The following is a 26,268-nucleotide window of genomic DNA, read 5'->3' on the forward strand; positions in this document are numbered from 1 at the left end:
TTTAGGCTTCTGCATAATAGAATTTTTGCAAAATCTGCAACTTATTCATAGCACATACCTTTTTCCGACAACACAATACACATGGACTTCCGTAGATAGAATACACAGAAATCAAATTGACTAGCTCTGTGGGAAGGCACAATGGAGAAGCGCAAAAACAGCAGCTAAGACCAGACCAGGGCCGACTGTAGAACAGACCATCAGTTGCTCATATGTAAATTCAGGATAAAGCTGAAGAAATTAAAACAAATCTTTAAGGGATCTACATATAACCTCCTCCCTGGGGGACAGACAACAGAAAAGCGGGTGAAGGGAGATGCTGGAGAGTGTAAGATATGACAAAATAATAATTTATAAATTATCAAGGGTTCATGAGGGAGGGGGAGGGGGAGTGGGGAGGAAGGGGGAAAATGTGGAGCTGATACCAAGGGCTCAAGTAGAAAGCAAATGTTTTGAGAACGATGAGGGTAACGAATGTACAAATATGCTTTAAGCAATTGATGTATTGTGGATTGTGATAAGAGTTGTACGCGCCCCCAATAAAATGATTAAAAAAAGTTAAAATCCAATCTTGAGTCTACCTCACTTGAATTTTGAGAATATCTCAAAAAACAGATTTGATGCATTGAATATTAATGATAGAAGACCTGATGAGCCATGGAAGGACATCAAGACCATCCTTCATGAAGAAAGCAAAAGGTCACTAAGAAGACAGGGAAGCAAGCAAAGGTCAAAGTGGATGTCACAGGAGACTCTGAAACTTGCTCTAAACCGTGGAGGAGCTACAGCAAATGGGAGAAAGGATGAAGCCAAGGAGTTGAATAGTAAATTTCAAAGGGCAGCTTGAGAGGACAAAGCCAAATATTATAACGAAATGTGCAAGGACCTAGAATTAGAAAACCAAAAGGGAAGAATACGTTCAGCATATCTGATACTGAAAGAACTCAAAGAGAAAAATCAAGCCGCAATTGCAAATTTAAAAGATTCTATAGGCAATATTGAATGACGCAGGAACAAGAGAATGTGTGCAGAATATACGGCGCACTGTACCCAAAATAACTAGTTGACATTCTACTATTTCAGGAGGTAGCAGATGAACAAAAACAATGGTGCTGAAGGAAGAAGTTCAAACTGCCTGAATGTATGAGCCAAAATCAAGGCTCTAGGAATTGCTGAAATACCCACGGAAAATGTTTCAGATTTGGAAGACAGTTACTTGGCCAACTGACTGGAAGAGATCCATATTTGTGCCAATTACAAAGAAAAGTGACCCAACAGAATGCTCAAGCTATAGAATGATATCAGTGATATCGCATACAAGTAAAAATTTGCTTAAAATCACCCACCAAAGGTTGCAGTAGTACATTAATTAACAGGTAGCTGCCAGAAAAGTTCAGTCAGGATTCAGACTAGGATATGGAACAAGGGACATCATTGCTGATGCCCTTGGCTTAAAGCAGAGAATACCAGAAAGATGTTTACCTATTGTGTTTCGTTGACTATGCAAAAGCATTGCACTATGTGGACCATAATAAACTGTGGATCGCCTTAAGAAGAATGGGAATTCTGGAACACTTCATTGTGCTCATCGGGAACTTGTACATGGGTCCACTTGTGTGACCAGAACAAGGGAATATTGCATGGTTTAATATCAGGGAAGGTGTGCCTCAGGGTTGTATCATTTCACCATACCGTTTCAATCTGAGCAAATCACCAGAGTAGCCGGGTTATATGAAGATGAGTAGCATCAGCATTTAAAGAAGCTTATTAACAACCTCGAGTATACAGATGGCACCACCTTGCTGGCTAAAAGCAAGGAGGAATTGAAGCACTTGATGAGGAAGATCAAGGATTGTAGCCTTCAATAGAGATTATGACTCAATATAAGGAAGACCAAAATCCTCGCAACTGGACCAATAGTTAACATTGTGATCAATGGAGAAAAGGTTGAAGTTGTCAAGGATTTTGTTTTACTTGGATCTACAATCAATGCTCATGGAAGCAGCAGTCAGGAGATCAAAAGACAGAGTTGCATTAAGTAAATCTGCTGCACAAGACCTCTTTAGAGTATTGATGAGCAAGGATATTAAACTTTGAGGACTAAGGTGCACCTGACTCAAGGCATGGGATTCTCCATTGCGTCCTATGCATGTGAAAGTTGGACACTGTCTACAGAAGACAGCAGAAGACTCAAAGCATCTGAATTGTGATGCTGGAGAATACGGAAAGTGCCATGGCCTGCTAAAAGAAAAGCTGATCTGTGCTGGAAGAAGTAAGGTCAGAGTGTTCCTTAGAGGCAAGGAAAGCAAAACTTCATCTTAAATACTGTGGGCGTATTGTCAGGTGACCAGTCCCTGGAGAAGGACATCATGTTTGGAAAAGTAGAGGGGAAGTGATAAAGGCCCTTGATGAGACAGACTGACACAGGGGTGTGGAATATAATAAGACTCTTCCCCAGCTTTGTCTCCCCCAAAGATATGCCAAACATTAGAGGCTCTTTGCCAGCACCTGGTGGGAGGTCAGATGCTTAGCGTTATTCTCCCTGAAGGCATTCAGCCATCAGACTACTGTCTGGTCCACTGTAGGTGGGACTCATACTCTACTGATAAGGATAGTAATTGTTTCCATGGGAAGCCAGAGAAGTGGTCAAACTTGCTCAGTGACATCTAAAATTAGGCTGCCATCCTGAATCTAGGACCCACCCATCTTGTCACATGTGTACCCCCCAATCCCTCCCCTTCCTATTGCATGCATACCCCTAGATCATCCCCCTCTCATTACTGTATTACCTATAGTACAACCCCTTCCTGTGACATATGTCTTTACCTGTAATTAGGGGGCTTGCACACCCCCAAAAGATATATAAGCCTTGGTTAGTAATAAAGCGCTCTCTTGCTCCTGCAATTCCCACTTTCCACATCCTCACGTGAACCACCAAGTGGGGTGAGGTAAGCATGCCACCATGAAATGTGTTGGACTCTTCACTCTCCTATCTCTCTTATTCTCTATGACTTCACTATAATCTTTCCTTATTATCGCTGTACAGTGCGCCCGTCGGGCCTGTGGTGATTTGAGGGGCTGGTTCCCCTGACACAGTGGCTGCATCAATGGGCTCAGGCACCAGAACAATTACGAGGCTCGCGCAAGCCTGTGCAGTGTTTTGTCCTGTTGTGCATGGGTCACTATGAGCTGACGCCAACTTGATAGCACCTAAAGACCACCACCACCATCCAGGGGCTTCAGAGTTTATTAGAAAATGTCTAAAAAAAAAAGAAAAGAAAATGTCTAATGAAGAACATTTAAAATATTCAATTGGTATTTTTAAATGTGAATCACATACCTTCATAACTAACAAATCTGGTCATCATGGAGGTGCTAAGCAGAGACATTTGGAATTTTTATTACTGAGGGTAAAGCTGTTGCCGAGAAGTATAAGATGTTTTCTTATACTTTTTTTTAACATTTTGTTTTTATTTTGATGAAAGCTCACAGAGCAAATTAGTTTCCCATCCAACCATTTATATAATCTGCTTCATGACATTAGTGGCAATCCCTTAATCAGACAGCATTCTGTCCTTGTCTTCCCTGGCCTCTGTTTCCCTCTGCCCTTCCTGCCTTCTGAACTCAGTTTTTGGGCAAATGCTGCCCTGTTGGTCTCCTCTGGTTAACTCTTCTAAGAAACAGGGTCCTCATGGTGTTACTGTTTACTTTGTAGGCCTAGTGCCTAGTGCAGTTCTCACCCTTCCTCACACCGCGACCCTTCATACAGTTCCTCATGTGGTGGTGACCCCCCAACCATAACACTATTTTCGTTGCTACTTCATAACTGTAATGTAGCTACTGTTATGAATTGGGCAACCCCTGTGAAAGGGTCGTTGGACCCCCAAAAGGGGTCGCAACCCACAGGTTGAGAACAGCTGGTCTATTGTGGGTCTAAAAGGTGATCTCTGGGAGTGGATTCAGTTCCAGGTTTGAAGATTATTATTTTTTTAATCATTTATAATTAATTTCTTTCTTTTAAAAATAATTTTATTAGGGGCCCATACAACTCTTATCACAACCCATACATCAATTGTGTAAAGCACATTTGTACATTCATTTCCCTCATCATTCACAAAACATTTGCTCTCCACTTAAGCCCCTGGCACCAGCTCATTTTCCCCCTCCTTCCCTACTCCCTCATGAACCCTTGATAATTTATACATTATTTTGTCATATCTTGCTCTGTCCCACGTCTCCCTTCCCCTACTTTTCTGTTGTATGTCCCCCAGGGAGGAGGTCACATGTAGATCCTTGAAATAGGTTCCCCCTTTCCAACCCAGTCTCCCTCTACCCTCCCAGTATCGCCACTCACACCACTAGTACTGAGGGGATCATCCGCCCTGGCTCCCCTGTGCTTCCAGTTCCCATCTGTACCAGTGTATATCCTCTGGTCTAGCCAGACTTGCAAGGTAGGATTCGGATAATGACAGTGGGAGGGGTAGGGGGAAGGAAGCATTTAGAAACCAGAGGAAAGTTGTAGTTTTCATCGTTGCTATATCACACCCTGAGTGGCTTGTCTCCTCCTTGAGACCCTTCTGTAAAGGGATGTCCAGTGGCCTACAAATGGGCTTTGTGTCTCCACTTCCCCTCTCATTCACTATGATAAGATTTTTTGTTCTGATGATGCGTGATACCTGATCCCTTCGACACCTCATGATCACGCAGGCTGGTGTGCTTCTGAGCTAGATGGCCGCTTGTTTACCTTCAAGCCTTTAATACCCAGATGCTATATCTTTTGATAGCTGGGCACCATCAGCTTTCTTCACCACATTTGCTTATTCAAACCGCTTTGTCTTCAGCAGTTGTGTCGAGAAGGTGAGCATCATAGAATGCCAATTTAATAGAAGAAAGTATTCTTGCATTGATGGAGTACTTGCATGGAGGCCCAATGTCTTGGTTTGAAGAGTATTTAAGGGCTATTATCTGGGTGGTTCCACCAGACTGTCAGACCAGTAAGACTGGTCTTTTTGATGATCTTGAAATTTGTTCTTCATTTTCCCCTACTCTGTTCAGAACCTTTTAATGTGAGCCTGGTCAGAGTGGATGGCAAGATATGTGGGCACCATCTAGCTCTTCCAGACTCAGGGTATGGAGGTTGTGATGTGATGTGTATGGTCCATTAGACTGTTTCCTCGAGTCTTTAATTCTCTTTACTCTTCTTTGCTCCAGATGAGAACAGACCAATAGTTACACTGCTGATTTTGAAATCTCAGTTACTACTCATCAAAATTAGATGCAGAACACTTTGCTATCCCAGTTGACTTTCATGTTCCCCAAACTTATGGTCCAAAGTCCTCAATTCCTTAAGGTGTTTGGTTATGACTGAGAACATTTTCTAACGTTGTCCTCTCCGTTTAACTATATTTCTCATTGCTATTGAGTCCATTCCGGTTCATAGTGGCCAGAGATGGCACAAGAGAAGTACCTTGGTGGGTTTTCAAGACTGGAAAAATTTATGGGAGGAGAGAGCCTCACCTATGTCCATATGGAGTGGCTGGTGGTTTTGAACTGCTGACCTTGCAGATAGCAGCCCAATTCCTAACTCACTACACCACCAGGACTCCTTGTTCTACTACATATAAGGGGATATTTGTAGTACATACAAACACAAACGAACAACTATACTCTGGAAGACTGTACGTGCTTATGGGCATACCACAGTATGTCATTCAGTGTATATACCCATTCAGTGTATATATCAACGAGAATATCCACTTATCAATTACTATTTGTCATGACTGCTATTGCAGAATTGTGCACATAATAATATTTATTGTTATTTACTCTGTAACGGGCAGTGTCTGCCTTTGCCTTGGTCACATTGTGCTGACGTCATTGCACATTGCCTTTCCTTTACCCAAGTTAATACATACATGTGTTCGTTATTGTTGTTTGGTGTTGTCACATTAGTTCCAACTCATAGCGACTCTATGTACAACCAAAGGCAACTCTGCCTGGTCCTGCGCCAGGCTCACAATTGCTCTTATGTTTGAGCCCTTAAGTGCAGGTGCTATGCAAATCCACCTTGTCAAAGGCTCCCTCCTTTTCACTGTCCCAATACTTCGTCAAGATGATGCTCTTCTCCAGGGACCAGTGTCTCCTGACAACATGTCCAAAGAATGTGAGACCAAGACATACGTGTGTAGTCTATTTTAATTTCTAAATTACTGAAACAAACACACAGACTTCTGTTTCTATCTTCATGGATCTTCCTCAGATCTAAAGCACCAAGTAGGAAGTTATAGAGTGGCTGTAAGGTCTGGTGGTGAAGTGGCATTGTGGAAAATTGTTGCATTCAGACAGATGGGGTTAAATCATGCTGTGCGACCATCGCCAAATGATTTAGTCTTGTATTTGTTTGCGAATGGGAGTAATCCCACCTAGCTTTCAGGGTTGCCATGAGAATGAAGCAACATTTAGTATGCAAACTACCTTGCATGGTGCCTGGTAGAGGATTAAATCCTTAAGACCATCGTCAGGCTCTGTTCTACAGGGTAAACTCCAAATTTGAATCCACACTAAACAGTTTCTTTGGGTCACTTATAATTGAAGCATTGCGTTTTCTTTCAAATTTTTATCCTCATATTGTACCCAAATTTTCCTCCTTGACTCTTTGCTCAATCTCTTTCTCCCTGAAACGTGTCCATCAGTGAATATAACACTGTAACAGAGGACTGTGAGCTGGCCCTATGGACCAACTGAGGTGGTAGGGAGAAGCACCTCCTCCCTTCTGAATTAGAAGTTTCACTGCACCTGCCATCTGATGGTCAGTCTCTACCTGGTGAACAACCTCCCAGGGCCTAAGACCACCAGGAGCCTGCATTATCTTAATTACAGCTGCCACTTATTGGGCAACTATGTGCCAGGTCCCATCCTAGTTGATTATATATGTGCATTATTATCTACATTACACAGATGGGGAATTGGAGGCTCACAGCGGTTAAGCAACTTCCCAAGGTCATATCTCTTAGAAAATAATTGATGTGAGCTTTTATTTTTGATTCCACATCTGTCTAATTTCCAAGTTCATGGTCTTTCCACTACACCAAGTTGCCTCTCTTCAAATAATACATCTGAGGTGGTAAAATTGTTATACGTATGGGTGATCATCTTTTCCCACAGCGAAAGGACATTAGGAGAATAATGCTTCCTCATTATTCCCACCAAAGCACGGGGATGTACTAGAGCCACAGAAAAGGTACAGGAAAAGGGCTGGGAGCACCTCCTTCCACCTCGCTCTGTTTTCCTGTCCTAGAATAGGGCCGCAAGACCAAAATTATCTGCCACGCACCCAACCTGGGCCTGACAGAGGAGGGAGACGCAACAATGTGACCTTGTATGCCAGTCAATCGGGTCCTTTCTTTGTTCTTATCCACATCTACAGAAAGATGATCCTGAGTGAAGTCACATTTCTGGTACATGTTTTCCTCTCACTATCACCATCTCACTAAAAGAAGCACCTGGACAACAGCTCACTTAGCACCACTAGAATGACTACAATAGCTCCAGCGCACAGAGGAGCAGCACCCACGGCCCTCCAGCACACACGGGCACCCCGACGCGCACGCACCGATGGAGCAGCACCCACGGTCCTGCAGCACACACAGGTACCCCGACGCGCATGCACCGCCGGAGCAGCCTCACACGGTCCTCCAGCACACACAGGCACGATGATGCGCACACAGTGATGGAGGAGCCTGCGCACATGAGGTTCCATGGTACCTTCCACTCCAATAGCAATAAGAGCTTGATGGCAATCTGTGATTCAGAGCTCGAGAACCAACTGGATAATTCAGTGTGTCTCTGCGTCTAGAGCCGTGCCGAGCACATGCCAGAGGCTCAGTTCCCTAGTCCTCGGTGCCGAGTGCCCGACAAGAAGCTGAGTTCTTCCCTCGAACATCCTTCACCAGTAACTGGAATTCATCTGCAGAGGGCTTCACTACTCACAGCTCAGCCCACTCCCAGGCCGCGGGTGCCCCGCACAAGCACCTGACGCCCTGGGAGGCACATGTCAACACCATCTTAAGGCAGAGGGAGGAGAGGCTGTGGAGTTAGAATTTTCTCGTAGTCCCTAAATTAGTATCCGCAGATCCATGTCTTTTCTCACCTACCCTGGCTTGTATGAGTGCTGCAGACGAGTAACTGTGGGGCAGCTAGGAGCCATGTGTTGGTTGAATGATTGCTACTCTATGTCGCTATGAACTTCTAAGTGTGTAAGAATGGCTCTTGGAAAGACATTGGATGTGGGCACTTAGGGGCACTATGTTGTCTAATGATAAGAAGTGTGGGTCAAAAAAATTAAAAAATCATCTCAGATTTTCTATTCATTTTCCTCTGGGGAACAGCCTTTTGTCTGCTTTTCCCAATCTCCCCTCCCTCCACCTTGGGCAGGAGAAGCTGGGCAAACCACAGGTGCTCCTTCTAATGTTTTGTCGTCCCCCCCCCCCCTCCGTCACTGACTAGCCTAGTGTGACCATCTACCAAGAGCAGCTAATTCACAGACTGACAGAATTGCTGGGTTCTCTCTTGAAGCTGGGGTGAGGAGCTGGAGAAGTCTGCTGTAGGGCTGGGGCAAAGTTGGTGTCAGGACAAGGTGAAATTATAAGGGGAGATGACAAGTGAAGGGAAGAGACTGTTCTGCCAGGAGAGTTGTGAGGCAGGAAGAGCCAAGAGCCCAGGAAAAGAAAGGCAGACGGGAGCCACCTTTGGTGCTCACTGGCTCCCACGCACAGACCACCAGCCCAGAAACACTTGCACAGACTGCTGTGCACTGCGCTGGCTGAACTAGTTTGGGTAGATTTCTGTTTCCTTATGAGCAGTCTCTAAATACAATAAAACAGGAGACACAGAGCAGAGAACAAGAGTCGTCCGAACGGAAACAATCTACACAGAAAGAGGGGTAAAGAATGAATGAATATGCATGCCACTCCAAAACTGAAAAGGCCTTGAATCGTAGGTGCCACAAATAAGTCTAGGGAGACTACTTCATTATGTCAAGGATCTTTTTTAAACCATTAGTATAAATTTCGTAGAAGTTCTTTTCCTACAAATGAAGCACAATTCCAAACGAGGGCTTACATGGTGGTTCTAGTGCACGTTTCCTGCCTTGGGAGCTCTGTAGGACTCCCTTGCCATAACCAGAGCTTGTGATTAGGACGTCCATTCTCGGCTGGGCCACCAGTCGTCTAACTGCTGATGCACAGCCCTGTTCAGGCAACAGTTCCACGAAACCTTCCCTGGCTCTCAGAGCACTTGCTAGTCTTCCTTCTGGGAGTTCTTCCACTGGTGTATTTTAAAAAAATCATTTTATTGGGGGCTCGTACAAGTCTTATCACAATCCATACATCCATAGTGTCCCGCACATTTGTCACCATCATCATTCTCAAAACATTTGCTTTCTACTTGAGCCCTTGGTATCAGCTCATTTTTCCTCTCCCTCCCTGATCTACCGTCCCTCATGAACCCTTAATAATTTATAAATTATTATTATTTTGTCATATCTTACACTGTCCGACATCACCCTTCACCCACTTTTCTGTTGTTCATCTCCCAGGGAGAAGGTTATATGTAGATCTTTGTAATCGCTTCCCACTTTCCACCTCACCTTCGCTCCACCCTCCCGGTATCGCCACTCTTGTCACTGATCCTGAGGTGTTTATCTGTCCTGGATTCCCTGTGTTTCCAGTACCTGTCTGTACCAGTGTACATCCTCTGGTCTAGCTGGATTTGTAAGGTAGAATTGGGATCATGATAGGTGGCGGGGAGGGGGGGAGGAAGCATTTAGGAACTAGAGGAAAGGTGTATATTTCATTGTTGCTACATCGCACCGTGACTGGCTCATCTCCTCCTCAAGACCTGTCTTTAAGGGGATGTCCAGTGGCCTACAAATGGGCTTTAGGTCTCCACTCCGCACTCCCACCCTCATTCACAATGATATGATTTTTTGTTCTGATGATGTCTGATACCTGATCCCTTCGACACCTCGTGATCACACAGGCTGGTGTGTTTCTTCCACGTGGGCTTTGTTGCTTCTGAGCTAGATGGCTGCTTGTTTACCTTCAAGCCTTTAAGACCCCAGATGTTTTATCTTTTGATAGTGGGCACTATTAGCTTTCTTCACCACATTTGCATATGCACCCATTTGTCTTCAGTGATCATATCAGGGAGGTGAGCACACAATGATATGATTTTTTGTTCTTTGATGCCTTATAACTGATCTCTTCAGCACCTTATGATCATGCAGGCTGGTGTGCTTCTTCCATGTGGGCTTTGTTGCTTCTGAGCTAGATGGACGCTTGTTTACCCTCAAGCTTTTAAGCCCCCAGACACCATATCTTTTGATAGCCGGGCACATTAGCTTTCTTCACCACATTTGCTTATACGCCTGTTTTGTCTTCAGCGATTGTGTCGGGAAGGTGAGCATCATAGAATGCCAGTTTAATAGAAAAAAAAATTCTTGCATTGAGGGAGTACTTGCGTGGAGGCCTAATGTCCATCTGCTACCTTAATACTAAACCTATAGATGTATGCACATAGCTCTATTTCCCTATCTTCATAAATAAGTATATTTACCTATGTGCATACCTGTATTTAGACCTCTATAAATGCCCTTTCCCTCCTAGTTCTTTCCTCTATTTCCTTTTACTTTCCTCTTGTCTCACTATCATGTTCATCCTTCATTTGTGTTTCAGTATTTCCTCTCGGTTACATTACCCTTGATCAAGCTGTACCAGGCCTCTTACATCCCTTTTGCCACCAATTTTGGATCACTTGTTGTTCCCTTGCTGCTGAGTTTGTTAACACCACTTCCTTTCCCCCACCTCCCCCTCTCCCATGTCCCCCTGGAACTGTCCGTTGTTTTCTCCTCCGGATTGTTTATCTAGGTATGCTCCCTTCTTTATTAACTCCATTTTGTGGGGTTCAGACAACGTTGCTCCCCCCACCCATGTGACCCCAGAAATGTCCTCTGTCGCAGTCTGCTCCAGTAAGGAGACAGCATAACATGTACTGTTGTCCTTTGCTCCACCCCCTCTGTGTCCCATTAGCTGCCCGCAGTGATGTCATCCTCCGAGCCTGGTGTGCCAGCGTGGGGTGCAGTCTGGCTCTCTTTCTCTTCCTCCTTCCTGGACTGCCTCCTTGTGGGTGTGGCATGCTGGCCCCTCTCCCCAACCTGTAGGTCCAGTTCTGCTCTTCACCACACCCACTTCCCGGGAGGGGTCAGTTTGGCTCTGGTTGGGGCCAGCCCTGTAGCCCTCTCTTTCCATGCATCCTACCATGTGCCCATGCTGTCCTCATGGTTTGGTGCATCATGGTAGGATCTGCATGCCCACTCCCGATTCTGTGGAAACAAGACCAGTACTCTCCCTCCACTGGTGTATTGTAACTCCTGGTGCATGAGTTTCCTTCTTCACCTGAACTCTTGGGAGTGTCTGGAGTGTAGGACCCCTGGCTTACTCTTCATCTCTGTCCTGCCCACAGCAGTGGGATTAAGCAATGCTCAATAGCTCTGTTTGATGGGAGAGGGTTTGGAAATAAGATTTTTTTTCCCCCCTGAACACTGTGGCTGCATCTATGATTGAAAATTGGTTCCCTGTGGGGGGAGGTCAGATGCTTACAGGCATCCTCCCTGAGTCAGTTGCCAGACTGAAGTGAGCCCTGCTCCCTGCTGTTAAGGACAATGGACAGGCCTGCAGTTCACACCCTACTGATAATGGTTCCCATGGAGATCCAGAGAATAGGTCAAAGTTAAGCTAATTCTAGGATCCATCCATCTTGTCACATGTATACTCCAATTATTGCCGTGTATCTCTCTCATTGTTGTATAACCTATAGTGCAACCCCTTCCTGTGACAATGTCTTTACCTGTAATTAGTGGGCTTGCACGCCCTTCCCCCAAAGGTATATAGGCCTGGGTTAGCAATAGAGACCCTGCACTCTCTCAGCTCCTCCCTTGACCTCTCCTCAGCTCCCTCTCCTCTCCTTTCCCCTTGTCCTCCTCCCTTCCCCCTCTCCCCACGTGGACCACCAAGCGTGGCTGAGCTGAGCATTCTACCACGAAATGTGTCTGACTCCATTATTTGACTTTCTTCTATGCCTCATGCTCTCTATGACTTGTATATCAACCATACAGTTGTGCTTACTGAACCCATGATGAGTGGTGGGGGCTGGCCTCCCCAACTCATACCACAGTTCACCATTTCCATCGCATTAGGCTGACATGTCCTTCTTCCTTTTTTGTTTTCCAGACCAATATCACACGAGAATTTATTAAGCACTTGCCAATTAAAAATTATAGCCCAATTCAATGCATGGAATGTGTGATGAAGGTGGTGATAAAAAATAACAACTATTGGGTAAAGCTCTGAGCTTTGAGAACATCATACTACACAGTGAATTTAGTAATGAAAAGTCCAAGTGATCATGTAGCTGAAATGGCCATCTGAAGAAAAAAAAGTACCAAATGCAGCGCGCGCGTGTGTGTGTGTGTGTGTGTGTGGTTTGCGTTAAAGCTTATAGAGCAACTTGGTTTTCCATGCAGCAATTGCTGGGTTTCGTTTGTGGCGTTAGTTGTAAATCCCTCAGTGTACCAGACCTCTTCCCACTCCCGCCGTGGACTTCCCATATGCATCTGTTCTCCATTTCTGCTCCTTCCTGATAATGAGCTTTGTTGGGGACAACGGCCACCTTGTGTGGGTGGCTTAATTGTTCTGAGGGCTACCTTCCTCGTGAGGTGAGTGCTGCTGTTCACTTCATAGGTCAGCCTGCGGTTTGACTCCAAGGTGATCCCCTCAAAGGAGGCTCCAGTTCCAGTTTTCACAGGTGGGTGAGGATCAGAGTCTTGGTCATGGGTTCTATCAGTTTCTAACAGATCGGCCAGTCTAGTCTTCTTTATGTACGATTTTGAATTGTGTTCCACACTTTCCTACCATTCTCTCCAGGACATTCTGTGGTGCCAATTAGAGTGGCTGATAGTGACAGCTGGGCACCATCGAGTTCTGGTCTTTGGGGAGTGGAGGCCGTGACTCCCAAAGTTTCTGTGCTTTTCTTCTTGCTTCATTACTCTAGAAGGGGAAGGGCCAATAGCTGTCTTTGTAGATGGCTGCTCTCCAGCTTTTCAGACTCTAGTTGCTACTCACCACTGAAGGTAGAAGAACATTAATAAATTAACCCTGCTGCAACAGAGAAGGGAGGACACATGACTGATGGACTTTTGCCAGCAAGTTGCTCTTCCCAGTGGAGGATCAAATAAGGGCTAGAAAGAGATGTAGCGTATGCTTGTGAGAAGGAGGAGAGTTGGTAGAGGTTTCTGGTTCTGTGGAAATATGGGGATAGGAGAAAGCATGAGTTTCTCCTCAAACATATTTTTAGGTATTTATGAAGACATTATCATTATGTGAAATATGCACGAAGTATATCAAGATGCCAGGATAACAAAAGACATTGGAAAAAATTATGCATGTGGCTACATGAGTCACATGACCGTGAGGCTCTGTGTCCCCAAGGCCTGTACTTTGAAGATGAAGCATACACTCGATATCCTTTTTTCGATCCACAGCAGAGCCAACGTGAACGGGAGGGCTATGAAAAGAAGGAAGGAGGGAAGGTACACAGCCCAGTCGGCTAAGAGCAATGCAAAACAGCAGTTGGTACTGACATCTTTTCTTCTCACATAATCTTTCGTCCGAATAGCACCACTTCCCATCTGTACTTGCCCCGATTAGAGACCTTCAAGTCAAAAAGCCACGGAGGCACAGAGCTGAAAGAACCATCAGAGTCCGTAGCAAACGAGGGTCCTCGTTTTACAGAGGTTCCAATGGAAGCCCAGAGATGGCAGTGACTGGAGTCGAGGCAGACCCAGGCCGGGGAGCCAGCACTCTGAATTTAGGGCTAGCCTTCTCCCTCATTCCTCAGAACACTCTGTGAATCCTCTCCATGTCCTGATTCTTGTCCAAGTTCAGAATGCCAAGATCTTACATCTGAATCACAACAGTTTTCTGAGCCAGTGGCCCTGCAGGACTTCTCTCCGTATCTGGGATCATCCTCACTGGGCTGCTGGAGTGGCTGCAGGATTTGTCCTTTTTTCTACTCCTGCCAGCAGGTTCCTCATAAAGGATGCTTTTCTATCCTTGGTCTTAGCATGGAGGAGACTGGAGCAGTGTTACCGCTAATCCAAGTGAGCATGCAGTATGTGAGCGAAACACACCTTCTTGGTTGTAAGCCAAGGAGACCTAAGGGCCATTTGTATGCCTGAAGGGCTCAGAACAGGGACTCTCATGAAGGCAGCCACTCGATAGGTATTTTTGCTGAACGGGTCATCTCACTTGATCCTTATTTAAAATTACTCACCTCATTATAAAGATGGGAAAATCAAGGTCCACAGACTATACAGAGTAGACCTAACACTACACAGCTAGTAGATTGGTGGTGGTGTTAGGTACCACTGAGTTGGCCCTGACCCATAGCGACCTTATGCACAACAGAGCAAAACACGGCCCGTTCCTGTGCCAGTCTCACAATTGTTCCTGTGCCTGAGCCCACTGGTGCAGCCACTGTGTCCGTCCATCTCATCGAGGGTCTGCCTCTCTTTCACTGTCCCTCCACTTTACCAAGCATGAGGCCCTTCTCTGGGGATTGGTTTCTTCTGACAACATGTCCAAAGTACATGAGACGAAGCCTTGCCTCTTTCAGAAGCAGTCTGGCTGTACTGCTCACAAGACGGATTTGTCTGTTCATGTAGAAGTCCCTGGAACTACTAAAAGTATTCTTCGTTAGCACCTCAATTCAAATGTGTCTGTTTTTCTTCAGTCTTCCTCACTCGATGTCCAACTTTCACATGCATATGAGATGATGAAAAATACCATGGTGTGGTAGTCACAAAATTTCACATCAACTTGATAAATAGGTGTGGGGGTGGATTCTAGCCTGTCAATCAGGCCACAGCCTGAGGATGCCTCCTTGTGGGCGTGGTGTTCCCATGAGAATTCTGGGAACTTCTGTCTTCATTTTCCTATTGACAAGCCACATGGAGACTTGCTGATCCCTGCAAGACCCTCTCTCTTCCTCTGCTTCACCTTCCTGTTGAGGAGCCACACTTGGAGAGCTGGAGGAGCCATGTGGAGAACCGCACCAGTGCTGAGATGCTTCCACCACCACTGGATCCCCAAGACTTACACCCACTGGCCTGTGATCTTCCTGCACTTGGCATCATTGCATGGGGCTGCATGAGTTTGAAGAGAGATCTATGGATTAATATCAGCCTTACGGGATAATATTGGACTTAAGGAATTGATCTGGACTAGGCTGGAATGTTTTCTCAATATACAACTGCTCTTTGTTATAAGGCTCTATCATATATATATATATATATATATATACACATATATATACATATATGAACATCCCTGCATTTATCAAGCTGGTCTAACACACATGGCTTGGGTCAGGTGCACCTTAGTACTCAAAGTAAGCTCTCTGCTTTCAACACTCTAGCAGAGGTCTATTTTTAATGAATTATATAGCAATCCATAGTTCAATTAGATCACGTACAATTATACAAAATCTAAGAGAGGTCTTGCACAGCAAATTTACCCAATGCAACTTCTTGTTGGGTCTCCTGACTGCTGCTTCCATGAACAATGATTGTGGATCCAAGCAAAATAAGGTACTTGACAACTTCAATCTTTTCTCCATTTATCACAACATTGAGTTGTGACCAATACTGAAGGCTGTTATCCTTGATCTTCTCCATAACGGCTTCCAGTTCTCCTCACTCTCAGCAAACAAGGTTGTCTCATCTGTATATCTGTTTAATAAGCCTTCCTCCAATCCTGATACCACATTCTTCTTCATATAATCTAGCTTCTCTGATTATTTGCTCAGCATACAGATTGAGTAAGTATGGTGAAAGGATATAACCTGGTGTGCAGATGATATCTTTCCTGATTTTAACCCATGTAGCATTCCCTTGTTCTGTTCAGACAACTGCCTCTTAATGAAGGTACAAGTTTCACATGAGCGCAATGAAGTGTTCTAGTAGGAAGGAAAGCTGAAAAAGTCAAATCCAGAACCTCTAAAGATCATACTCTCTAACCAGGGCACCACATTGATTCTGAGAACTCTGACAATATCTGAGTTTGGAAAAAAAAACCAAAACTTCTGTATTATGTATTATCTGATGATTTGCAGAATTTTTGACTCTATCACTCGTCCTTGGTTAGAAGCAACTTGCGGGCACCGCTTCCATCCTATCACAAGTCTAGGCACCTGGATAAGATTCAGCAAGAACTCCATCACTGATTGATGGTGGCTGGTGTCCCCCTTGTGGCAAGAAGTCATCCTTCTTTCTTCCAGTTCTCAGAAGTCTGACTTGGGGGCTGTTCGCCATGGCTCACAGTTCCAGAGGCGATGGCTGAACTTTAAAGCAATGTTTAGATAGGGCAGAGATGATGAATTTTGAAGATGAAGACAATCACCTTCCTTCTGCTCAGATGTCAGCCAGAGAGGACGAGAATGGCTGAGTAGAAAAATAGTTTTAAAGGAAGAGGAACCGGCCAGGCTTCAGTGGCAAAACTAGCAGTCTGCACAAAATAGCTGTTTATTTCACACCCTGCACTCCCAAACTGTAGGCTGTACTGCCCCTGAGTCACATGGGCAGCTGTTGCCCAATCTCATCATGTCCAAGGCACCAAGAAAGAACCTCTTCCAGCAAGCTGCCTCTTGGCAAGGCCAGGGAGAAGGGCACTGCCCACATCTCTCCAGGGGCTCTTCTGCCACAGTCCTGATGGCAGTTTCTCCCCCAGGTTCTCCCTGCAGCAGCCTTCTCGTCTCTGAAGGCTTATGCAGAGTGCTCAGGGCAGGCGCGTCTGCTTTAAACAAAGAGCCGAGCTGTCAGCCTTGACTGGCTAGACGGAAAGCCATCTTTGGGGCAGACATGCATGGCAGAACTTTTATTTACTCGTTCCACTTCAAGCCTACACTGATGAAGTCAGGAGGCAGCACAGAGAGGCAGGCAAGACCACAAACTCTGCAGGTAGATGCTTTGCTCCACACACGGGCTCTGTCGTTTTCTCCACGTGTGGCCTTCAGAAAGGTATTTTGCTTTCCCGTATTTCACTCCCTCATCTGGAGAACGGGGGTGATAATAGTATCTACCCCTTTGGAGGTATTGTGGGGATTAAATGGAAAAGGTCACCTAGCACTCTCAGAATAGTGGCTGGCACAGAGTAAGCCTGCAATGAGTGTTAGTTCTTATGGTCAAGATGATCTTCATGAGGCAGTCATTCTCTAAGTTTGGGGGAATATCGTACATGTATGTATCCGCAAATACGACAGGCCAGCAACATGTTATGAAGACAAAGGAAAAGCAAAAGCGCAGCTGCCATTCAGAAGCTCACAGATTGCTGGTGTCATCCGACACAGGCATGATGACAGACTGAGAAGAAAGTGGTTCAGCCCTACCAGGCACTACAAAGACCGGGTCAAAAGGGATTCACGGAAGAAGACACAAGTAGGTTGGATTTTGAAGGAACGGGTGGAGTTGTACCGGGGTAACGAGAGACAGAGAGCTTAGTCTCCGTAAGAGCAGCGCTGGAGTGGGCGGGCAAGGGGAGCTGCTGCTGAAGGCACAGCGTGGACATGGTCATCGCTGCTATACTGAGCCTGAGTGACGTTTCCAAGAGGACTGGAAGCAAGTTAAGACTATGTCCTGTTCTCCTTACTTATCACATGATTCTTATGATAACCTCTCTGTAAGCAAGGTAATGTGAGGGAGCTTCAAAAATGTTGTGGAAAAAATTTCATTACCTTTTAATTCCACTTTCCCACCAACTTCTTTAAATCCCCTTGTATTCGCATGCCTCTCTTTTACGCAAATTGCCACTAGCACAAAGCTCCAAGTCCCAGGCTAGCATGCATGTCTAAAGTGACTAAGGCTTGTTAGGAACTTAGTAAGTATTTGGTAAGTGGGTTCAATCTATAATTTTACTGATTATTATTATTACTATCTCAAGAGCCAATTATTTCTACCACGACCACCCCATTTATTCTTTTGACATGGAGTCAACCTTTGTTAGGCGAAGTGCTGCAGAAAGGAGCAACATGAAGGCAGCGGCAGGATTCTTTTAGCCTCCCTTTCCAGGAGTCACTGTTCCATGTCCTGAAACTCTTCTTGGTGCTGCCATCCGTCTCAGCCACCATGCGGTCCCCTCCTGCCAACTGGAACCGAGGCAGCAGCACGTGCAGGGCTAGCAGTGTTCCAGTTCTTTCTCTCCTTGGAACAAATCATCTCTCAAGAAATACCAGCACGCTCACTATTAGATTTCACTTATTTGATGAGGATTCCATTGCTCTGTGCTACAGCAACTAGAAGAGATTGGGTCTGAGTGACTAACTACACTGGGCAGAGGTTAGACAAAATGATTTTTTAGGAAAAGCAGGGGATTGGGACCAGGAGGACCGCAGCTGAAAGGTTTGGGGTAGAAGACAGACGATAAGATGCCTCCATGCACATGTGGGGTCACAAAGAGTCAGAATCCATTGGGCACTGACCGACTGACTCAATAACCACACCACGAATGTCTGAGAAGGATCCTGCCCATCTAGGGGACACAATGCTCAAGACTGGAGGGCCCGTTCCTTGAAATCAATTTGGCAATTACATGGGAAGAGGCTTTCTCATTCCAAATGCATCAGGGTAGGTCTGGTTTGAGTAATGACAAACAGTGCTACTCATTCATTTAAATGCAATCTGGCATATTCTGGGAACCAGAACAAGCCTGTCTTTAGAATAATCAAGTGACATTTTCCCTATCATTGTGGTAGTCCTGCCTAAGTAAACTGCCCCTTACCTAACTATTTTAATATTACTGGTTCTTAGAACAAAAGTATGATACATAAGACCATTTCTCATAGTCATTCAGAAATCATGTGGCTTAAGCAAGTTATTCTTTGGCCTAGGGTTTGAGGAGGAATACCACCGTAAAGTTTCAGCGCATCAGAGAGTACTACAAGAAATGGATTTCTATACAGTTCCCTCCGGCACCAGCCATGAGCCATGAGAATACAGGGTCTGAGACTCAAATAGCTTTCTTTTCCATACCTAACACCTTACTCTTTTCAGAGGGCTCATACACTTTCTCATTTAACCCCCTAAAATTTTATCTTCCTACCTCCATTTTTGTGGACACCCAAAACAGAATGACAAACAAAGCTTCCACATTGAGAGTGTACTCAAGTGAACCTAGAGTTTCCCCAGTGCAAACAACAGCTCTCTTAGCAACTGAGCAAATGGGAGTGTGCATAGCTATGGAGTCACTCAAAGTCAACTGGAGCACCTGTTAGGCTCTAGGTGATGAAAATGCAGTGGTGGAAAGAGCAAAGTTTTATCCTGATGATGCTTTCCCTTCCTCTTTTGAAGTGGTTGCAAAAAGGCAGGGAGGTACTGTGGGCTGACTTCCTCCAACTTCACACGGAGAACGGAGAGGAGCAAGGTCAGCATCAGCCAAAGGCTGATCCCTGTGAGGCAGAAGTCAGACAGGCTCCAACCTCTTTTCTTCCTTGCTGATTCCGACACCAACTGGCTCCTTCTGCGGCATTCTCTCCTGTCAGTAATCCATTGCAATGGCCACACAGAACTCACAGACAATCCTCAGGACTATGTGCTTCATTAGAAAAGTTAATAGATTACAATTTAGGATTAATAATGCCCCAAACCCAATTCTTCCAACCAGGACAGCCTCTTCTCAACGGTGCCCGCAGGGACACTTTCTCTCTGGTCCTTGGCTTCTCAGTCACATAGTTCTCTGGTTTCTGCGGTGGCTCAGGCAATATTGAAAAGCTCTTTTAATAAATGCCCAAGTGGCCTACTACTCTACCATAATCCTCAGCCTGAAGGTACTCATCTCTAGCTCCATGAGTCAGCAAACCTAGCTTCTCCAGTTAAGTGCCAAAGGGCCCCCTACTCTGCAAACTAGGCTACTGCAAGAAGGTGCCCAGCTTGACTCACTCTGTGGCTTGGGGAACCCATCAGTCTGGCTTGTGCTCTGGCTCTGGCTCTCTGCTGCTGTGGCTCCTCTGCCATTCATCTGCTGCTCCTCTGGTATCACCGCTTTCTGTCCCTGCATTAAGAAAGCTCAATGTGCAGGACTCTTGACATACGCTCCTGGCTCTTCTCAAAGGTAGTAAGATACCCCTTCCTGCTTTGGAGATGGCTCATTTTATACCCAGCAGGATGTCAAAACAGATCAATCCCCTTGTTATATTTCCAAGTTTTTACAATCAAAATTAACATTGATAACAAAATCATATAATCCTATCAGCATCTTCTTCCCCTTCCCCTTCCCCAGAACCATCCAGAAACAAGGAGAAGTGCCAGTGTGCATGGTTCCACCCAACCGTTGGTGGTAGTTACGAAGATGATGTCTAGAAGAGCCAGATCAGACTAATCACTGTACCACAGACGTGAAGAAAGCAGACATTCAGTTAACAAATGCAAAACACGTGTTCATGTAGGGACAAACATATACAAGACAAACAAACAAGCTGAAAGCAGGGAAGGGATTAAGGTCTAAAAGATTAACATTTCATCGGCAGCCTAGATAAAATGAAGAAAATGGGCCATGGAAGATCTGGGAAAGCATTCTGGGCCAAAGAGAACACATGGACAAAGGCCAAGGCAGGCAGGAACTCCATGAATGTTGAAGAGTAAGAGAGCCGTTTGGCTGAAGTGAACAATGGGGTGAGGACGGGTGTGAGGATGAAGAGATAAGCAGGAGTCACATTCCCTCAGGCTAACCTGAGGGAAATACCAGACTTATAATGACTCACTTGAATAGAATACTCCACACAATCGTCTCTGTATTCTGTTTTTAAAAAACATTTTATTAAGGGCTCATACAACTCTTATCACAATCCACACATACATCAATTGTGTAAAGCACATCCGTACATTCTTTGCCCTCATCATTCTCAAAGCTGTTGCTCTCCACTTAAGCCCTTGGCATCAGGCCCTCTTCTTTGTATTCTAAATGATCACTCTGCCTTCTCCCCAAAGAATGGAGTGAAGGAGAGGAGGAGAAAGAGAGATGTGGCAACAAGGAGGAATGAAGGAGCATTCTTGGACAAGATGCTGGGTGGAGGTGGTGTGGTCGCCTTGGGTTTGATATATAAAAACAAAAAACCTAGACCCGTTGCCATCAAGTAATTCTGACTCAGAGAGACCCTGCACAGAGTTTCAGAGGCTGTAGATCCATATGGTCTCCCCATCTTTCTTCCTTGGAGCAGCTGTTGGGTTTGAACTGCCAACCTTGCATTAACAGTTCAATGTTTGCCTCAGAGTGCCACCAGAGTGTCTCTGATGTAGACCTGAGGGCAAGTCTAAAAGGATTTGATGATTAATTAGATACTGGAGGTGAAGAAAACAGAGATGTTAAGTATAATCCCTAGGTTGCTGCCCTGAGACAAGATGATGTCAGTTACTGAGGAGAAGGTAGAGACAGGAAAAATGTTGAGGAGAGAGTGAAAACAAGAATTCCATTTGAAACAAAAGTAGCAAGGAGGCATGGGATGCAGAGTGAAAAGGCCGTAGTTGAACTCCTGACTCTTGCCTCTCCTAGCTGAGCAATCTCGGACAAGTCACTGACCCCTTTCTAGTTCCCTCACCCACAATATGCTGTTGTTATGAGGAGCCACTGCATCTGTGGCAACTCAGAGATCCTAAGTAGAACAAGCCGGAACATTGCCGTCCCTGTCCCGTCTCACACTCGTCATCTGAGGCCCTTGTTGCAGTCAGCTTGTTAGTCCACCTGACTGTGGGCCCTCCTCTTTTTGCTGCCCCTTTCCTGAGCATGCTGTCCTTGTCTAAGAACTGGTCCCACCTGGTCACTGTCCTTGCCCCTATGGAACATTTCGGTTCTGCTTCATCCCTAATTGACTTGCTTCTTCTTCTGGCAGTCCTTGTCAAACTGAATATGGAGATATCTAAAACCACGCTGTGGACTGTTAAGACTAAAGAAATGCTTATGAATGCACTGTAAATTTTAAAGATGATGGATCAAGTTGATTTTCTTGTTGCCTTTGTTATTTGTAGTAAATGTTTGTCTGAATGACTCGTGTTTAAATCTCAGGTGGTAAATACAATTATATCTTAGCAAATGGCACTATAAAACAACTCAATTTTATATCATCCCTCCAATTTCACTAGTTTAGGGTTCTATACTTTCAACGCAAATAAATCCACTGCCGTTGGGTAGATTCGGACTCATAGCAACTGTACATAAGGTTCCTGAGCCTGCGATCTCTTTGGGAGCCGACAGCCTCGCCTTTCTCCTGTGGAGCAGCTGGGGAATCTTTGCAATTAGCAATCCAATGCCTGAGCCACAGTGCCCCCCCCCCTAGGGTGCCTTCATTTGAATCACCTGTAGCTTCCCTTCAGTTCTTATGCACTGCCATTCACAGATTGCCTCATAGGCACGGGACGCCGGCCGGTGAAAGAGGCGAACAAAAGAACCGATGTCTGTGGAGTGCTGAAGGACATGAAACACGCCACAGACTGTCAGGAGGACGCCCAACCTGTGATGAGGAGGGTCAGCTGGAATGCTTCCTAGACGTGAGGATGATGAAAGTTGTCTCACATCCTTTGGGCACATTATCAGGAGGGACCGATTCCAGAATAAGATAGGATATTTGGTAGAGAGTGACAAAGAAGCTCAATTAGGTGGATTGGCATGGTGGCTGCAACAATGGATTCATACATGGGAACAACTGTGAACATGGATGGGGCCCTGGGAGCATTTTGTTGTACTTCAAATACAGTCACTAGGATGGCATCTGACAACAACAAAGCTATCACCTACATATCTCACTTGAATCTTAAAACAGAAAAAGGCTGACTGAGAGAAGACTGAGGGACAGAAAGGTCCTTTTAAAAGCCTGACATCTGGGCCTAGTGCATTTATCATCTCATGGTCTTAAGTCTGAATTCTATAATTCTGGTATACAGTCCATTTGGCATGATAGCCTACACGTATCAGAGAAATGGCTGACATGTAGAATGGTAATCACATCTGTGAGCCTTAGTGTCCGAATAATGTAACTTTTCCTTAGATGCACTAGATAAAGAGTTTGCAGAATACTTATATATACATTATTTTCTTGGCCCCTCCCAACCTAAGTATGTGAAACTATCAAATGTGAGAAATCCTGTCACGGGACAAAAGTTAACCCTGACATTTAAGGCCAGAAAAGTGCCATCATGGTGCAGTGTTTTGCATATAGTAATGTGCCTTGTCACTGAATGATTGACTCACTCATTACTTTAACCAATATTTGAGGAGCTACACTCTACGATGCAATGTGCTCGATTGCTTGGCATACAATGATATGCAATCAATTTGTTAAAATCTCCCTGGATTTCTTTTCCGTGGACTGCGTTCAGCTTCATTGTCTGCCCTCCAGATAACTACACTGGTTTCCAGTTGTATTGGAAATTAATTACGTCAACAGTAGGTAAAGGGTTCAGAAGTGTCAGTTTTAAGCAAATTACGATAGGAAGAAAATGTCAAGTGAAGGAGAGATGGGCTCTTACCATGTGTCTTACATTCCTTACACCCTTCCCCTGGACCAGTCCCAACATCTGGTGGGCATGCGTAGTGGTCCTCAGCATGTACTTTGAAGAACGCAGTTTCTAAGATAATTGATGTGTCAGGGGGTAACAGAATCAGCAAGTATGGTTATGCTGGATTAAGCAAAAGAAAGCAAGGCTCATGAACACAGGGCTGTCCCAAGCCTTTGTTGCACTATGGTACTTGTGCAACTCCAAGAGGCAAGTAACACAAGGAGCCTTTCTGAGCACATAGCACAGAAAAGCAACTCAGTAAGCTCCGATAGCTGGCATTAGACCTCACCTGCCGGCGGCTCCCATTCATCACTCGTCTATCTGCTTAGTAGGTTGCACGGTGATTTAAGTTTGCAAAGACTGGGCAGTCAGAGAGCGGATGCATGTCCCTGAAGGACAGAGAAGAAATTGTGGACTTTATGGTAAGCACCAGGAAAACCAGGATGGTACCTAGCTCTGCATTCCAATATGTAGGGCAGCCTGGCACAGGGAAGACATTTGATACCACTTGCTAAGTAAATGAATAAAGGAGAGAAAGTTACAGATTTGACAGGCGGCTCATGGAAATTTCAAAATGGGTGGCCACATTGCTTTTCTATCGCCAGTGATTTCAATTTCCATATCTAGACTTCTAGACAGTGCTTAATTTATTTTCTTTGAACAGAAGACTGAGAATTATTCAAGCAGTCTTTTGCATCATGACCCTGCACTAATCTAATAAGAAAAAGGTTACATTTTGCTTTGTTGATGAACAGCACATTAATGAGATCTCCTTGAAATAAGCCCATCTCTTTTATGCAGGCAAAATTGCATTTTTCCAGTATAATTATTGTGTCAGTCCAGCTCCCAAATGTTGATATTAATTGTTTCATTTACAAAGGTAACATCAATTTACTAGTTTGTCAAATCTCTGAAAAATCAAGGAGAAGCGCATAGTTTTAAGTAGTGAGTACCAACCACCCCTTAGTCCATCTTCTGCGTAGTTTCTTACCAGCCAGAGTTGCACTTTCTGTAATAGTTATTAGAAGGGCCAGTGGGTCTCTTTGATAGGTGCTTTTACATTACATACCATCAACATTCTTCCATCCCTACGTGGGATTTTAGAAAATAAGTTCTTTCAAGGCCAAGGCTTGGAAAGTTCTGCTCACATCTATCCATCTGGCACGGAAGACCCTGCCAGGAGCAAAGGAAGCACTGCCGAATGGGTGAGTCTCCCTCCCACTTAGACACACCGTCGGGACCCTTCCTCGGCCTGTAGGATGTTCAGCACCCACGGACATTTTCCTCTTCTGGGGTTTCTGGGTCTTGGCTGTTAGGAGGGGACCTGGCATTAAAATAACTTTTTAAAACAGGATGCATACCTCCAATTCTGGCTTGGGGAGATTACTGTCAGACACGATGCATCCTGGAGGTGTGATTTGGCAAAACTTTTCTATTCTTGCCTTTCAGTGGGTGACAAGTAGATTTCCCTGTCCCTGGTGCTGCCTTTCTCTGTGATATCAAGTTCACTCCAACACCATATTTTTAGGTGCCCTACATTGTATGTCGGGGTAACTAGAAGGCAGCGTAGCATCCAGAGGGTTATGTGTGTCCCACATAATTTTACCTACATCGCTAAGTCCGAAATAACAAGTATGACCCACATCAGCTTAGGTACAGGTGTCACAAATCATCCTAGATCCAGAATCCAGAGGTGCGCATGTGGCCCACGTAATATGCATCAAAACCTGTATTTCATAACAAAATTTCAAAGGCAGCCTTTGATTCAGTATGACTTTTACTGATAGTATCAAAAAGATGTTAAAAGCAGAAAATTAGGTCATGAAAGATTTAAATATCATACACACACATACACATACCCTCTGACATACAGGAAAATCTTATTATAAACACTATGGCATTTTTCCCAAGAAAAATACATATATCACTGAAGTTTGGTTAAAACAGACCATTAAAGGAGGGATAGTCTCTGCATTACGTAAGGTCCCCAGGTCCTCTGTTCTTCTAAGACTTGATCCAAGCTGAGCTACAAGCAGGACCATGACTCATGATGACTTACTGATCACGACTGGGTTTCGGAGGCAAATCTGGCATTGTGAGCCTGACAGACCTCAGAGCGGCGGGAGGGCATTCTGTAGTATTATTCATTTGTACTTTTTGGTGAGGTACTTTACCTTGGACTGCCAAAAGACAAGCCCGAGGGCTCCTTAGAGGCAAGGATTGCAATTTTTACATGCTTTGGACATGTGATCAGGAGAGATCAGTTCTTGGAGAAGGATGTGGTGGTTGGCAAAGTCGAGGGGCAGAGAAGGAGAGGAACACCCTCAAGGACGTGGATTGGCACAGAGGCCCAAGCCCCTTGTTGAAAGTGAGGAGGACTTGAAGCACTTGCTGGTGAAGATCAAGGGTTGCTGCCCTTGGTATGCATTACAATTCAATGTAAAGAAAACAAACATCCTGACAACTGTACTAACAGGCAGCATCATGATAATCAGAGAACGGACTGACGTCAAGGAGTTTATCTTGCTTGGATCCATAATCAATGCTCACAGGAACGGTCATCGGGAGATCAAACGACACACTGCATTGGGTAGATCTGCTGCACAAGACCTCGC

The 26,268-nt window shown here is 44.9% G+C and overlaps 1 protein-coding gene across 6 annotated transcripts in view; it reads right to left on the bottom strand.

Annotated features, from left to right (window-relative positions):
* TRIM44 (tripartite motif containing 44) overlaps positions 1 to 26,268 on the bottom strand; it is a 159,874-nt gene that overhangs the window by 38,158 nt on the left and 95,448 nt on the right. Inside the window, exon 5 of one of the 6 annotated variants that reach the window (XM_075545877.1) lies at positions 25,449 to 26,267. The exons of the other annotated variants lie outside the window; for them this stretch is intronic. Coding sequence (XP_075401992.1) covers positions 26,123 to 26,267 — 145 coding nt within the window. The 3' untranslated portion in view covers positions 25,449 to 26,122. Of the gene's footprint in view, positions 1 to 25,448; position 26,268 lie in introns of those variants that run through there. 6 annotated transcript variants of the gene reach the window in all.

Source organism: Tenrec ecaudatus, chromosome 4 (genome assembly GCF_050624435.1).
Source record: "Tenrec ecaudatus isolate mTenEca1 chromosome 4, mTenEca1.hap1, whole genome shotgun sequence".
NCBI lineage: Eukaryota > Metazoa > Chordata > Mammalia > Afrosoricida > Tenrecidae > Tenrec > Tenrec ecaudatus.